The sequence below is a fragment of the Phasianus colchicus genome, chromosome 28, assembly GCF_987193195.1.
Source record: "Phasianus colchicus chromosome 28, bPhaCol1.hap1.1, whole genome shotgun sequence".
Lineage (NCBI taxonomy): Eukaryota > Metazoa > Chordata > Aves > Galliformes > Phasianidae > Phasianus > Phasianus colchicus.
In genome coordinates, this window is record NC_143463.1 from 4,119,863 (window position 1) to 4,131,913 (window position 12,051).

The following is a 12,051-nucleotide window of genomic DNA, read 5'->3' on the forward strand; positions in this document are numbered from 1 at the left end:
CTGCAAGAGAGCAGGGTCGGCTGCTCGCTGCCTCTCGGCTCTGTGCTCCACAGATCACCGTGGGGATGCAGTGACATCGTCCCCCCAGGCGCCACGGGAGCAGCGTTGGCTCTGCTCAGCAGCGGCACACGAGCGCAGTGAGTTCAGTTTTGCTCCTGGTGCCACACGTGGTGACATCCCCACACCTCCACTATAGGGGTATGGGTGCACATGGGGCCCCCCCAGCACCAGGTGCAGCCCTCGCTCTGCTCCAGCATTAACATGCAGCGGGTGCCTCCGGCTGCTGGAGTCGAGCTGGAGCACAAAGCTCCCATCCATCTGTTTTACCGCAGCACCGATTAGAGCTTTCTAAATCATCTGCTCTCCAGCCCGGGAGGGATGCTGGCTCCCCAGCTCTGTTATCGAGCACTGGCACAGCCCTGTTCTCTGCCCAGGATGGGGAGTTCCTGCTTTGGGGGATGTGGATGGAACCCCCCCGACCCTCCCACGCTGCAGCTTTGGCTCAGCCCCCAGCTTCCCTGTGCTCTGATGTTCCATTTTCCAACTCCTGATTTCTCACTCTGTCCCTTCTGCTTTTACGGGACAAAAATAGAAAGAAAGCCAAATGATAAGAAGAAAAGAAGACCCCCCGTGTTCAGTGCTAGAAAATGGCCCTTCTGGGGGGTACAGAACTGGGTTTTATTTCATCTGTTCTACAGAAGAAACCATCTGCAACCCTATGGCTGCCTCTTCCTTTTTGCACAGCTCCGTGGTACTTTCTGCTTCCAAAAACTGCTGCCAACAAAAGCAAAGGGGTGACCTGACCTTCAGTGCAGCTCCATGCTGAGCCCCAGCCCGAGTCACCCCAGGAGAGATAAGGGAGCAGCAGGGAACAGCCGTCCCACAGCATGCCCAAGAGCCTGGCTGGGTACAGTGGCTGCTGTGGGGTGGGATGCTGTAGAAGTGAAGGCAACCAGGGGCTGCTAAGCTCTGCTGTTGGGGATGGAGATGCCATCAATGATGCCCAGATGAAAATCAGCACTCAACTTTTCCCCATTTCCCTGCTCCAAAAAAAGAAGATAACCAAGTGCCTTGGCATGGCATGGCGTGGCCAGGTTGGGGAGTTCCAGCTCCTCCCCACTGAAATGCTGATGTTGCTATTCTAATGCATCAGGAACTCTCCCAGCACAAACCCTTGGTCCAGGGATGTGGGGAGGGGCGGCTCCAGGACCTCCAGGTGGGGATGGAGTGAGTGGTGGGTGCAAGACCCAGATGCTGCTGCAGGATGGGTGCACTCAGGATATGCAGCAGTCGCACGCAACCCAAGACTTCACATCACCCACAATCCCTTTTTGGTTCTTTTGGTCTTTTTGCCCTCGTTTTTCCCTTTCTGCACCCCTCAGCACCCATCCCCTGCAGTTTCCAGGCCACACCAGGCAATGAGGCAGACCCAGAGGTGAAGGAACGCAGTGGGACCCCGAGGATCCTCATCCACGTGCCCACATATAAACACTTCCTTAAGCTCTCTGCTGTTTACCCAGTGCTGCTGCTCTGCAGACGGACGCTCACTGAGCAAACGCGGCCCGCACCGCTGGGTAAACATTCAATATTTTATTTAAATGTTAAACATGGAAGTTGCTCTTTGGGTGTGCAACTGCCTGCCATGGCCAGATGGACGGATAGACGGATGGACCGCAGTGCTACGGCCACCCCTGGGCTGGCAGCAGGACCCCGTGCACGGAGAGAATGTGGGGCTGCATGACAGTCACCTTCCCTGACATCAGCATTTCTGCAGGTTTTGCTTTCGCAGCAGGAACAGCGCAGCACTGGGAGGGGACATCAGCAGCCGCTGCCTCCCCGGGGACCTCAGGCTGTGAACCAGGGGGGTCCTGGTGTCCCCCAGCCTGGGAAAAGGGCACACAGCCCCAGCCTGCTGCTGTGACCCGCATCTGAGCACATGGGAACCACATCCCCGATGGCACTGGGACTGCTCCGAGCAGGAGGACAAAAGGAGGACCCTGCCACATCCCCAGAGCCCACGCTGAGCCCACGCCAACCTCAAAAGTTGATCCCAAGGTCAGGGAAGCAGCACTGCAGCCCCATCCCTGACTGAATCCCATCCCAGTGCTGAAACCACACACAGCCACCACCACACACCCCATCGGGACCACTGGGGACAAAGCAGAGCCTGGCACAGCTGCCCCCCTCCCCCAGCGATTCTCCTTATCGCAGCATCCCCAACTCAGCGCCCCGTTAATTACAGAGCCACCTTCCTCTCACCTCCTGGACCCTCCACCCCATAACCCAGCCCTGGTGACCCCATCCCGGGTTTAGCCGGGTGTCACCATGCTGTCCTCGGCGGTGGCACCGGCGCACGGATGTTGGCGCCCAGAGCCGGCATCGGCCATGTCACCGTTGTCACCGCATCCCGAGCGCTGCGGGTGGGTGGCTGGGTGATGCCGCGGGTTGGTGACACGGTGACACTGGTGGTGCCACGTGGCCGGGCCGTGCTGGGGACAATAGCAGCGTCCCTAAACCCCGGACGGCCCCTGCTGCAAACCGGGCAAAAAGCAGACGAGAGAAATCTAAAATAACGCCGGTGCAAAGCCGCTCCCCCCGCAGCCCTCCTCCCCGGCCCAGGCGAACATTGTCACATCTGTCACTAGCTGTCACCTCATGAATAATTCATCTCGCTCATGAATATGCAAAGCAGGGGCTGATGATTAGCTCCAGCTGAAACCTAGCTGAATTCCTCCCTGGCGATTGGGTGCCGGGACGACCCTGCGACTTTTGGGGCATTTCGTGGTCCCGAGTCGCCCCGAGCCGTGGGGGGGGTGGGGGAGGGTTGCGGGATAAGCGGAGAGGACACTGGGGACAGCCGGGGGGACACGGGCTGGGGATGGGCGGGAGGGAAGGGGACACCACCACCTCGTGGGGCCGCAGGAGGACGGGGTGCCCCCACCCTCGGCGGTGGGGATGCTCCATTCCCGCACCCCCCCCTCCAAGGCGGATGCCGGCACCGTGACCTCCGCTGTCCCCGCGGCTCACTCCGGTCCCCAACTCCACCGAGGGCACCGCGCAGCGCTTCAACACCACGCGATGTCCCCGCAGCGCGGTGCCCCCCCGCACCCCACATCCCTTCGGCGGGGAGGGGGAACCCACGCGGACCCCCCTGCGCTGCGCGGTCGCTGAAGGACCCGGCGGCTCCGCGTCCCCTCCTCTCTGCCCACAACAAAGGAATTCTGCACTCCGCGCTGCCGTCACAGCAACGTGACGCTCCGCTCCCCCCCCATCCTGCGAGCATAAATTAGCACCTCGGAAAACTGTGATCGTGTCCAATATGGGCCCTTTGCTGGGTGCGATTTTTATTAGGCAGACAGTCTGCAGCCTTTATTTTAGAATTTGCTCTTATTTTTATTTGCTTTTATTTTTTTTTCTTTTTCTTTTCCTCCACGATTTCTGGCTCTCCCTGGGAGACTGAGCCCCAAACCCCACATAGCATCACTGCAAGCTCCACCAGCAGCACCGGTGTCCACCCCAAATGCAGAGGTTGGTGGGTACAGGATGTATGCAGTAGGGCTGGCACTGAGTCGGGCCTCAGCACCTCCCTGCTCACAGCACATGGGGTGTGCTGGAACCTTGGGGACACCTCTGAGCATCCCAAACCCTTCACGGTACCCAAACCTGCACCCACTCCTCCTCGCATCGCTGCAGCCCGGCCTTGCCACGCGGTGTCCCCATGCTGGGGGAACTGGGATTCATCCTGCCCGTGCTGCTGAGCTCCTGATGGGACCCAGCCCTGCCTGGGAGCTTGGAGGGGGCACTGGGAGCACCGTGTGAAACTTTCTGGCTCCTTCCCTTTGGGGGAACACCGGTGGCACCAACACAGAGCAGGAGGTGCGTGCAGGGGAGGGGGCTGTGAATCCTGGGGAGGGGGTCGCAGTACACCATAGTGGGGGGCACCCATTTGCCAGCACCTGCCACCCTCCCCATTGTCCCTGCTCTCCTCTCCCTGTCACTGCATCACTGCCACCATCCTCCAGCCCTGCCTGTCCTACTGGCCTCAGTGCTGGCATCCCACAGCCCGGGTGTCCCCAGCCTGAAAGCACCGCTAACCCGTCCTGCTGTCCCCAGCGTCCCTCCGTCCTGCTGTCCCCACGGTCCCACCCCATTGTCACCCAAGCCCCACTCCCGATCCCCTCATCCCTTCCAGCCTCCCCATCCTGCACCCCCCGGCCCCAACAGCCCCCTCGGTCTCCCCAACCCTCAGTCATAGCGCAGCCCTCCTCCCAGCCCCCCTCACCCCATCGCACCCCGGTGTCCCCCAGCCCCGATCTCTCCCTCCGCAGCCCCGGTGTCCGCATCCCCCCGCCGTGACAGCCGCGTTGTTCCCAGCCCCGATCCGTCCCGCTCGTGTCACAGCGGTGCCACCGCCCCCATCCCCGGCCCCGCCGGCACCGGGCACCGCAGCGGGGGCGCGGCGCGGGCGGAGCCGGTATCGGTACCGGTTCCCGGTGCCGCACGTACCTGGGGCCGTACTCACGGCGCGCAGAGGGTCATCGCCGCCGGTGGAGCCGCGCACCGAGCGCCCCGCCGGCACCGGGGGCTTAAAAGCGGGGAGCGGATAGGGGGCAGCGGGGCCGGGTCCCCCGGAGGGGGCCGAGCCGGGCCGGGCCGGGCCAATCGCGGCTGGCGGCAGGCGCGGCCCCCCCGCCGGTGCCGCCCGCCCGCACCTGCCCGCAGCGCCGGCGAACCCGCGCCCGCTCCGCGCCCGCCGCGCTGCCCGGTGCAGGGCGAGGGGCGGCCGCGCATGCGTCGCCTCCCCCTTCCCCCCCCCTCCTTCCCCCCCAAGCGATCGGGGCCGCCCCCTCCCCTGAGAGCGGGGCCACCCCCCGCCGCCGGCACCGCAGACCCCGCCGTTGGGTGGAGCTGGTTTTCTCCGGGGGGGTCTCAATAGGGGGGCATCTTCCATGCAGCCCCATCCGTGCAGCGCGCCCCCGCATCCTGCCCCGCACCCGGGGGTTTTGGGGTGTCACCACGCAGGACGGATTCCTCCAATCCCTCTGCTCCCCAAAAGCAGCGCTCAGCCTTGCAGCCCTCTCCACCCCTTTGGTGCATGGGGACCGGCTGGCTCCAGGCATGCTTTTGGGGGGTTCTGCATGAAGGACGCCTTCCCCACACCCCCAAACCCCTGCTGCACTCAGCACCCTGCAGCCCCCCCTCCCGTGCCCCACGCAGCCCCACGGCAGCTGGAAGCAGAGGATGCAGAAAGGAAGAAGAGGAGGATGTGCAAAGCCTGGGAAAAGCCCGAATAACCCCAACAAAGCGATGAGACATGAGGAAGCTACGATGCCAAAAGTGACCCCCAACTTGGGGGGAGATTGTCACTGAGCTGGGGGGATGGGAGGGGGGGCTTTTGTTCCCCCTGAACCTGCCAGCCTGAATGCAGAATGCTACCCTGTCTCCTGCAGCTTGGCCGGAGATGGGCACCCTTTCTCTTCCTCATCTATAGGATGGGTGCACGGAAACCCGAGAGCAAAGTTCTCATTTCCGACTGCATTGTGCGGGACTTCGCGGCCCAGGCGCTGCTTCCTGCCTTTTGTGAGCCCCTGTCACAGAGCCCTTCTGTTCCCCTCCTTTATGCCACTGCAGCTGGCGTTCCTGCCCCCAAAGGTGCCCGAGCGTGGGGGAAGGCACAGGGGTTAAGGGCCCCGTGGTGTTTGCCAAGTGGGAGAGGGGAGAAGGGCCTGGCTTTGTTACTGTGCTGACACCACACTGTTCCCACTTCCCACACACCCAGGTGTCGGGTGGTGTCACCCTACAGGTCTCCAGTCTACAATATTGGGGGAAAAGGTGCACCCGTGGGTGCTGGCTGGGCTGGGCTCTCACACCGTGTCCCAGAGTGGGGACATGGAGGAGCACGGATGGTCACGTTTGAGGCAGCACCATTGCCTCGAGCACAGCAGGATGGGGTCAGCCCGAAATGCTCACCTCCTCCTGTGAGCAGCATTTGGGGTGAGGATGCTCCTGGTCCCACACCCACAGCAGTACCCACACCTGCACTGCATTCCCTCCCTGAGGATGTCATCAGCTCTTCCCCTCTCCCAGGAGGGAACTGACAACAGCCGTACAGCCTCGGATGGGTGATTCCTCCCCAGAACAGCTCCCATCCTGCGGGATGGCTGTGGGATGAGCCCAGTTAGCAGTGAGCCCCATGGGCAGCCCCAGCCGTGCCGATGCGCCGCCGGCCATTTGTCTTGCTGAGCGAAGGTGCCGGCAGTGAGTTATCGGAGCTCTCCTCTGGAGTGGAGATAAATGTCATAACAGACACCAGCCAGCACGGCTTATGGATGAGGATTTAATAGACACTGCTCCCCCCATGCTGGCAGCTGCGCCGTGCCTGGGGAGCTTGGCCTGTGGTGGGGACAGTACTGGGGACTGTCAGCTGTTCCTAAGGGCAAGAGGTGAATCTGTGGGGTCTCTGTGCCTCCTGTCCCCCTCTGTCTTGGCAGGATGGAATGGGAGATGATGCTGCACGTGGCACAGAGGGATGTCCTCAGTCCTCCATCCTTTGTGGCTGCACCCTGCAGCCCCCCAACCTTGGGGTCTGCTGTGGGGTCCAGCCGCACCTCCAGCCCGTCCTTATTCTCCACCTTGTCCCCATGGCATCTCCCACCCATGAAGGGCACCAGCAGCTCTGCCCCAGGCTGCTCCCAGTGCCTGGAGCTCGCTGTGTCCCATGTCTGCAGGCACAGCAGGGTCAGGCTGGCGGCCCCCTGCACGGCAGCACGTGGTCACTCTGCCCCTTGGCTCTGCTCATCTTCATCCCCATCCGGTTTTGTCCAAGGGAACAGAGAGGGGATTGGTGCATCTTTTTGAGCTGGAACACGGGTTTCTGGTGAAATCCTGCAGCAGTGTTGCCGTGACGACCCTCCTGCAGCTTCCATCCAGCGATGTTTTCCTTTGTTGTGACAGGGACGCGGGGAGGGCGCTGGGGAGGCGGCCACGGGCGTATGGGTGCAACACGGGAACGAGGGCCAGGACCTGCTCCTGCCCCCAGGGACACCGGCACTGGGGATGGGGCATCAGCACAGTGCACCCCCCCCCCCCCCACTACAGAATGGCCATAGGGAGCGGGAGCCACACGTGGAATGAGTTTGGAAGCTCTCAGCCAGGCGTGCCTCCTGCCGAGGACCGCAGCGCAGAGGGGACCCCGTTACGGAGCAGCGCAGCCGCATCGCTCGGGGTGCACGTGGGGACCCATCCCGCACCCCACAGAACTGCTTGTTATTCTGCTCAGGTCTGCTGCCAGCTAATGGAGCTGGTTCCAAGAGAGCTGCCACGTTCATTGGGAGAGCGGCGTGTTAATGAGGCCCCCGCCACCGCAGCTGGGACCAGCACTCGGGGCACTGGAATGGGGACAGGCGGCGGATGGATGGACGGACGGCTCAGCGGGGCCGGATGCTGGGTGAGCAGCAGTGTCAGGTTTTGGGTGAGATGTGGCTGCGGTGTCAGTGCTGGGTTTGGAGCAGGGCACCACACCCCGATGGCAGCTCACACCGATGACAAGACGTGGCAGGACACCTCAATGCTCCAGAGGGGATGAGCTGAGCCCCATTGCCATGGATACGCTGTCCCCAGCCCCACTGCTGCTCCCTGCAGTGTCCCTGCTCCTGGTCAAAGCTGGTGCTGCCCTGGACTTGACCCCAGCACGGTGACCAGGGCACAGTGGGGTCTCTGTCCATGCAGTGTTGGGCTGGAGGCTGCTGTGGGTACAGTGCTGGTGATGGGGTTCTGCCCTGGCCAAGCACAACTCCCTCCAAACCCACCAGCAGGATGAATTGATTTTATTTTCTGTTTCCATAGCAACTGCCTCCTTCCCATCCCCCTCCGGCCTTCTGGCAGCCCAGCCCCACTCCTGAGCTCTCCCACAGCACCCACCTTCCCTGGGGACACAGGGACATGGCTGCCACCCATCCCTGTCCCCCCCCAGGGACTCCCAGGAGTGGCACTGTCACCACCTCTAAGGAATCCAAACCTGCACCTCTGCCCCAGTGTGGCATGGATGGGGGATTTGGGTGTGTGGTGACAGAGTACACACACACCTCCCTCCAGCATGGGCACAGGGGACATTAACCCAGCCTCAGCTCCCCTGACACCAGCAGCAATTAGCACAGGGCTGGATGTGGTGCTGTTTTATTAGCCTTGGTGGTAATTGCTCCCCTGGTTCTGACCATGCACTGAGCAGCACCTCCTGCGTGCAGAGCCAGGCTCATTAACAGCACACATCCCCCCCTGCCACCTGCTCACAGTGACATGTACTCCCTGGCCCCAGACGCACTGTAGTGGTCCAGCCACCATCCCCATGGCACTGAGGGTCACTGAGCCCTGTGGGTGCTCAGCACCCTCTGCTCCACCTACGGGTGCTCACCCTGCTGGGAGTTCTGCAGCCAGCCACAACAAGGTCACTGGGATGACATCCCTCATCCTTCCTCCTCCCAGTGCAATGCTCTCTCACTGCCACGCACTGCTCCTTCCCGGTACGAAGATACCAGCATCAATTCCCATCGCAGTGCCAGCAGTGCACCAAACCCCTCCCAGACCCACTGGTGTGGGCACCCAGAGCCCCTCCACGTGGGGATGGGAGCAGAGCTGCATCCCATGGAGCTCCCTGAGAACAGGCAGAGCACTGTGCAGGGCAGCAGCCGCGGCGCTGAATGGGCTGTGCTGCATTCACCGGTAATCCCCAGTGTTTACACGGAAGTGGAAATCAATTGCTGCAAGTAATTAACTGCAAAGGGCACAACACCCGCTTCTTCTTTGGAAGCAGCTCCTGTGCCAGACGAGGTTGCTCAGCAAAACTCGCACGCCGGCACCCAGCACACAAAAAGCCCTGGCAGCTCTTCCTGCACTCCGGCACGACCTGCCTGCACTGCTCCTGGGGGGCTCCCAGCAGTGGGGCTCCCAGCATTGAGGCTGGGGCTCTGGCTCCATGCTGCCCTGCTGTCTTTTCCATGGGGTTTTGGATAAAGGCAGCTCTGAGTGCAGGCTGGATGGCAGCCGGGAGCATTCAGCGCTGCAGTCAGGAGTGAAGCATCCCATGGCATTCCTCGAGAGTGAAGGAGATGTAGAGGATGAAGAGCCTTGGTGATGTGGGGTGCTGAGCAGGAAAGAGTGGGCTGGGGCTGGGTCAGGGAGGGGGAAATGTCAGCCTGGTATCCCCCAGGCCAGTAGGGCTTCAGCAGTGCAGAGAAACCTCGATGTGCCCCACTCAGAGCTGGGATGATGCTGGGAGAGGCAGGAGGGAGGAGGCGTGGGTCGCAGCAGCAGAAATAGCAGCCCGGTCCCCCGACGTGCGATTAACCGAGTGACATTTAAGGCTCCTGTGTTTTTGACCCAATTTCTCAGGCGAAACTCAAGGAGGGAGGAGGAGGAAGGTGCAGCAGCATGCGTCATGCGTGCACGTGTGCGCTGGCGTGTGCCACTGCATGCACGTGTGTGCTAGCATGTGTCCTCACCGCCACGTGTGCGCTTGCACACATGTACTGGCATGCACACGTGTGTGCACAGAGCTGGGGGGACAGAGGGAGGAACACAAAGCCCCCAGGCCCTGCACAGAGCTGTGCTGCGAGGGGGAGGTGAGGGCTTTGCAGCACTGGGTTTATTTTTGCTGTTGCCTGAGCGCAGGCAGCCTCAGCACGGTCACTGTGACTCATGCCGGCAGACGAACAGCCTGGGATGCTTCAGAGGGCTGCAGACCACCACGGTGGAGGTGGTGGCATTTGTCACCTCCCTCAGCAAATTGAGGCTGGTGGGGGATGCGGGATGCAGCAGGGCTGGGGCTGGCAGCATCACCGAGCAGCCACAAAGACACCGAGCCATGGGCAAGCACAGCAACACCATGTGCCTGGGAGGGAGTGTTCTGAGCAGCTGCCATGTGTGTGCAGAGGGCTATTGCTCCCTGCACAGCTGCTGGGGACACAGAGACTCGGGGTGTGCAGCTCAGCACCCAGCAGGGATCAGTGCTGCAGGAGGGTTGGGGTCACCTCCTGCTTCCTTCATTGGTGCAGGGGTGCTGGGGGCACGCGGGGATTTGGGAGCGTGCTGGGGTGTGCAGAGGTGTTTGAACACGGGATGCTCCATTGCCGGGATGCTGGAGCACGCAAGGATGCTGGAAGATGCGGGGATGCTCGGCTGTGCGGGGATGCTGGAGCACGCAGTGATAACCGTGTGCAGCGATGCTCCGGCGTGCAAGGATTCCTGCACACACCGCACTCTCTCACTGCAGTGCCTCCAGGCCGCTGTTTCCAGCCGCGCTCCACCACTGCCACCTACAGAGCGGGACCAGGAGGGCACCGGGCCGGGGGCGGCTCTGAGTCAGCCCCGCTGGGAGGATCCCCGTAGCCCGGAGCTCAGAGCCCGTGATGGAGCCGGGAGGGGGGTCCTGGGGTGGGAGCGAAGCCTTTGCAGGATCAGCGCACGGCTGCCGTCCCCCCCGTCCCCCACCATCATCCCGGGCGGTGCGGGACGGGCGGGGGGCGGAGCGGAGCGGGGCGGGACCGGTTCGGCCCCGCGGAAGGGGCGGCGGCGTTTCCTGCACGGGGTGAGAGCGGGTTTGGGGGTTGCTCGGGTGTTCCTATTTCTCGTGTTCCCTAACGCTGCTCAGGTGCCTCCTGGGTTTCTCCGGTGCTGCTCGGGGGTCCCGGGTGCTGCCGTGCTCCCGCTATGCTTTTATTGCCGTCCAGGTCCGTCGCACGCAGCGATGCCCGCGGAGCCTTTGGTCTGCGCTGATACGGCCACGCGGTGAGTCCGGGTCCCGGGAGGGGGGGGGGTGGAACCGGGACCGGGACCGGCTGCTGCTGACCCCGGCACGGTGCCCCTGACCCCCCCCCCCACCCCGCAGGGTGAGCTCGGTGCTGAACCGCGACGTGAAGCAGTTCGGGAAGAAGCACATGTTCGACGCCAACGAGGAGACGTGCTGGAACTCGGACCAGGTGGGGGGCACGAAGACGGGAGAGGATGGAGGGTAAGGGGACGGGAACCTCTGTCCCCACCGTAACGCAGCCCCGGTACCACCTCTGCCTCCAGGGTTCGTGCCAGTGGGTCACCCTGGATTTCCCCCACACCGTCAGAGTCTCACAGCTCCACATTCAGTTCCAGGGGGGGTTCTCCAGCCGGCTCTGCACGCTGGAAGGTGAGGGGCTGTGGGTGCTCTGCTTCCCTTTGTGCACACCTGAGGATTTGGGGAGCTGTGCCTGCTGCAGCCCACAGAGCCCCACAGCATCTCTGCACAACTGCCTTTTCCCCGTATGCTTCATAGGCTGCAGAACAGGTGAAGAACTGGTGAAAATATCTGATTTGTACCCCGAGGACATCAATGCCATGCAGATATCCTTTGCCACGTTGCAGGTTGGAAGAGCTGTCTTGTTGGTGACAGTTCTGCAGGTGCCTGGTGGCGCTTTGCCACTGGCAACTCAGCAGAGCTGCAGTAATTCTGGACATCCCCACCTATGCACATCTCCCATGTGTCAAGGTGTTCCCCTGCCTGTTTTCTTTTTCCTTTATGGGCCCCACACAGATTCCAGCTGGAGGAGACAGCGCTGGATACGTTGAAGATCACCTTTGAGAACAGCACGGACTTCTTTGGACGCATTGTGGTGTACCACCTCCAGGTGCTGGGGGAGAGGCTGTAGGGCAGCAGTTGCTCACCCATCACCTGCATTCCCCTGTGGGGGAGCTTCTCACATGGGAGAATGGGACAGCAAACCCCACCAGCAGTGATGTGCCACCCCCAGCTGTATCCCAAAGTGCTGACGGAGCAGGGACTTCCACCCCATGGGATGGCAGAGGAGGGGGGATGCTTGTGCAGAGTGCTACATGCTGGAATTATAAGCCACCTTTGCTGTCTTTTGGTGGGATGCAGCCTGTGCAGATGGCTGAATAAATGGTGGTGACCCACAGCTCCTTCCCAACTGCTCTTTTGTAAATGACACTCCAGGACTGAGCCCCTCGGTGTGTGTCCTGGACTCAGTGCTGTCAGAATGGTGATGTATGGCTTGGGCGTGGGTGAGG

At 62.2% G+C, this 12,051-nt stretch overlaps 1 protein-coding gene across 4 annotated transcripts; it reads left to right on the top strand.

Annotated features, from left to right (window-relative positions):
* Positions 1-10,518: 10,518 nt before the first annotated feature.
* On the top strand, positions 10,519-11,939 carry NR2C2AP (nuclear receptor 2C2 associated protein). 4 transcript variants are annotated; one of them, XM_031604139.2, is made up of 6 exons: positions 10,519-10,582; positions 10,725-10,782; positions 10,883-10,973; positions 11,068-11,173; positions 11,300-11,367; positions 11,556-11,939. In XM_031604139.2, the coding sequence occupies exons 2-6, from the start codon at positions 10,742-10,744 to the stop codon at positions 11,670-11,672; spliced, it is 423 nt and encodes a 140-aa protein (XP_031459999.1). In that variant the 5' UTR covers positions 10,519-10,582; positions 10,725-10,741; the 3' UTR covers positions 11,673-11,939. The 4 variants fall into 4 exon arrangements, with proteins under 4 accessions (XP_031459999.1, XP_089982040.1, XP_031460000.1 ...); XM_090125914.1 differs by having other exon boundaries at positions 10,580-10,645; positions 11,300-11,388; positions 11,558-11,939; XM_031604140.2 differs by having other exon boundaries at positions 10,580-10,645.
* Positions 11,940-12,051: the final 112 nt, after the last annotated feature.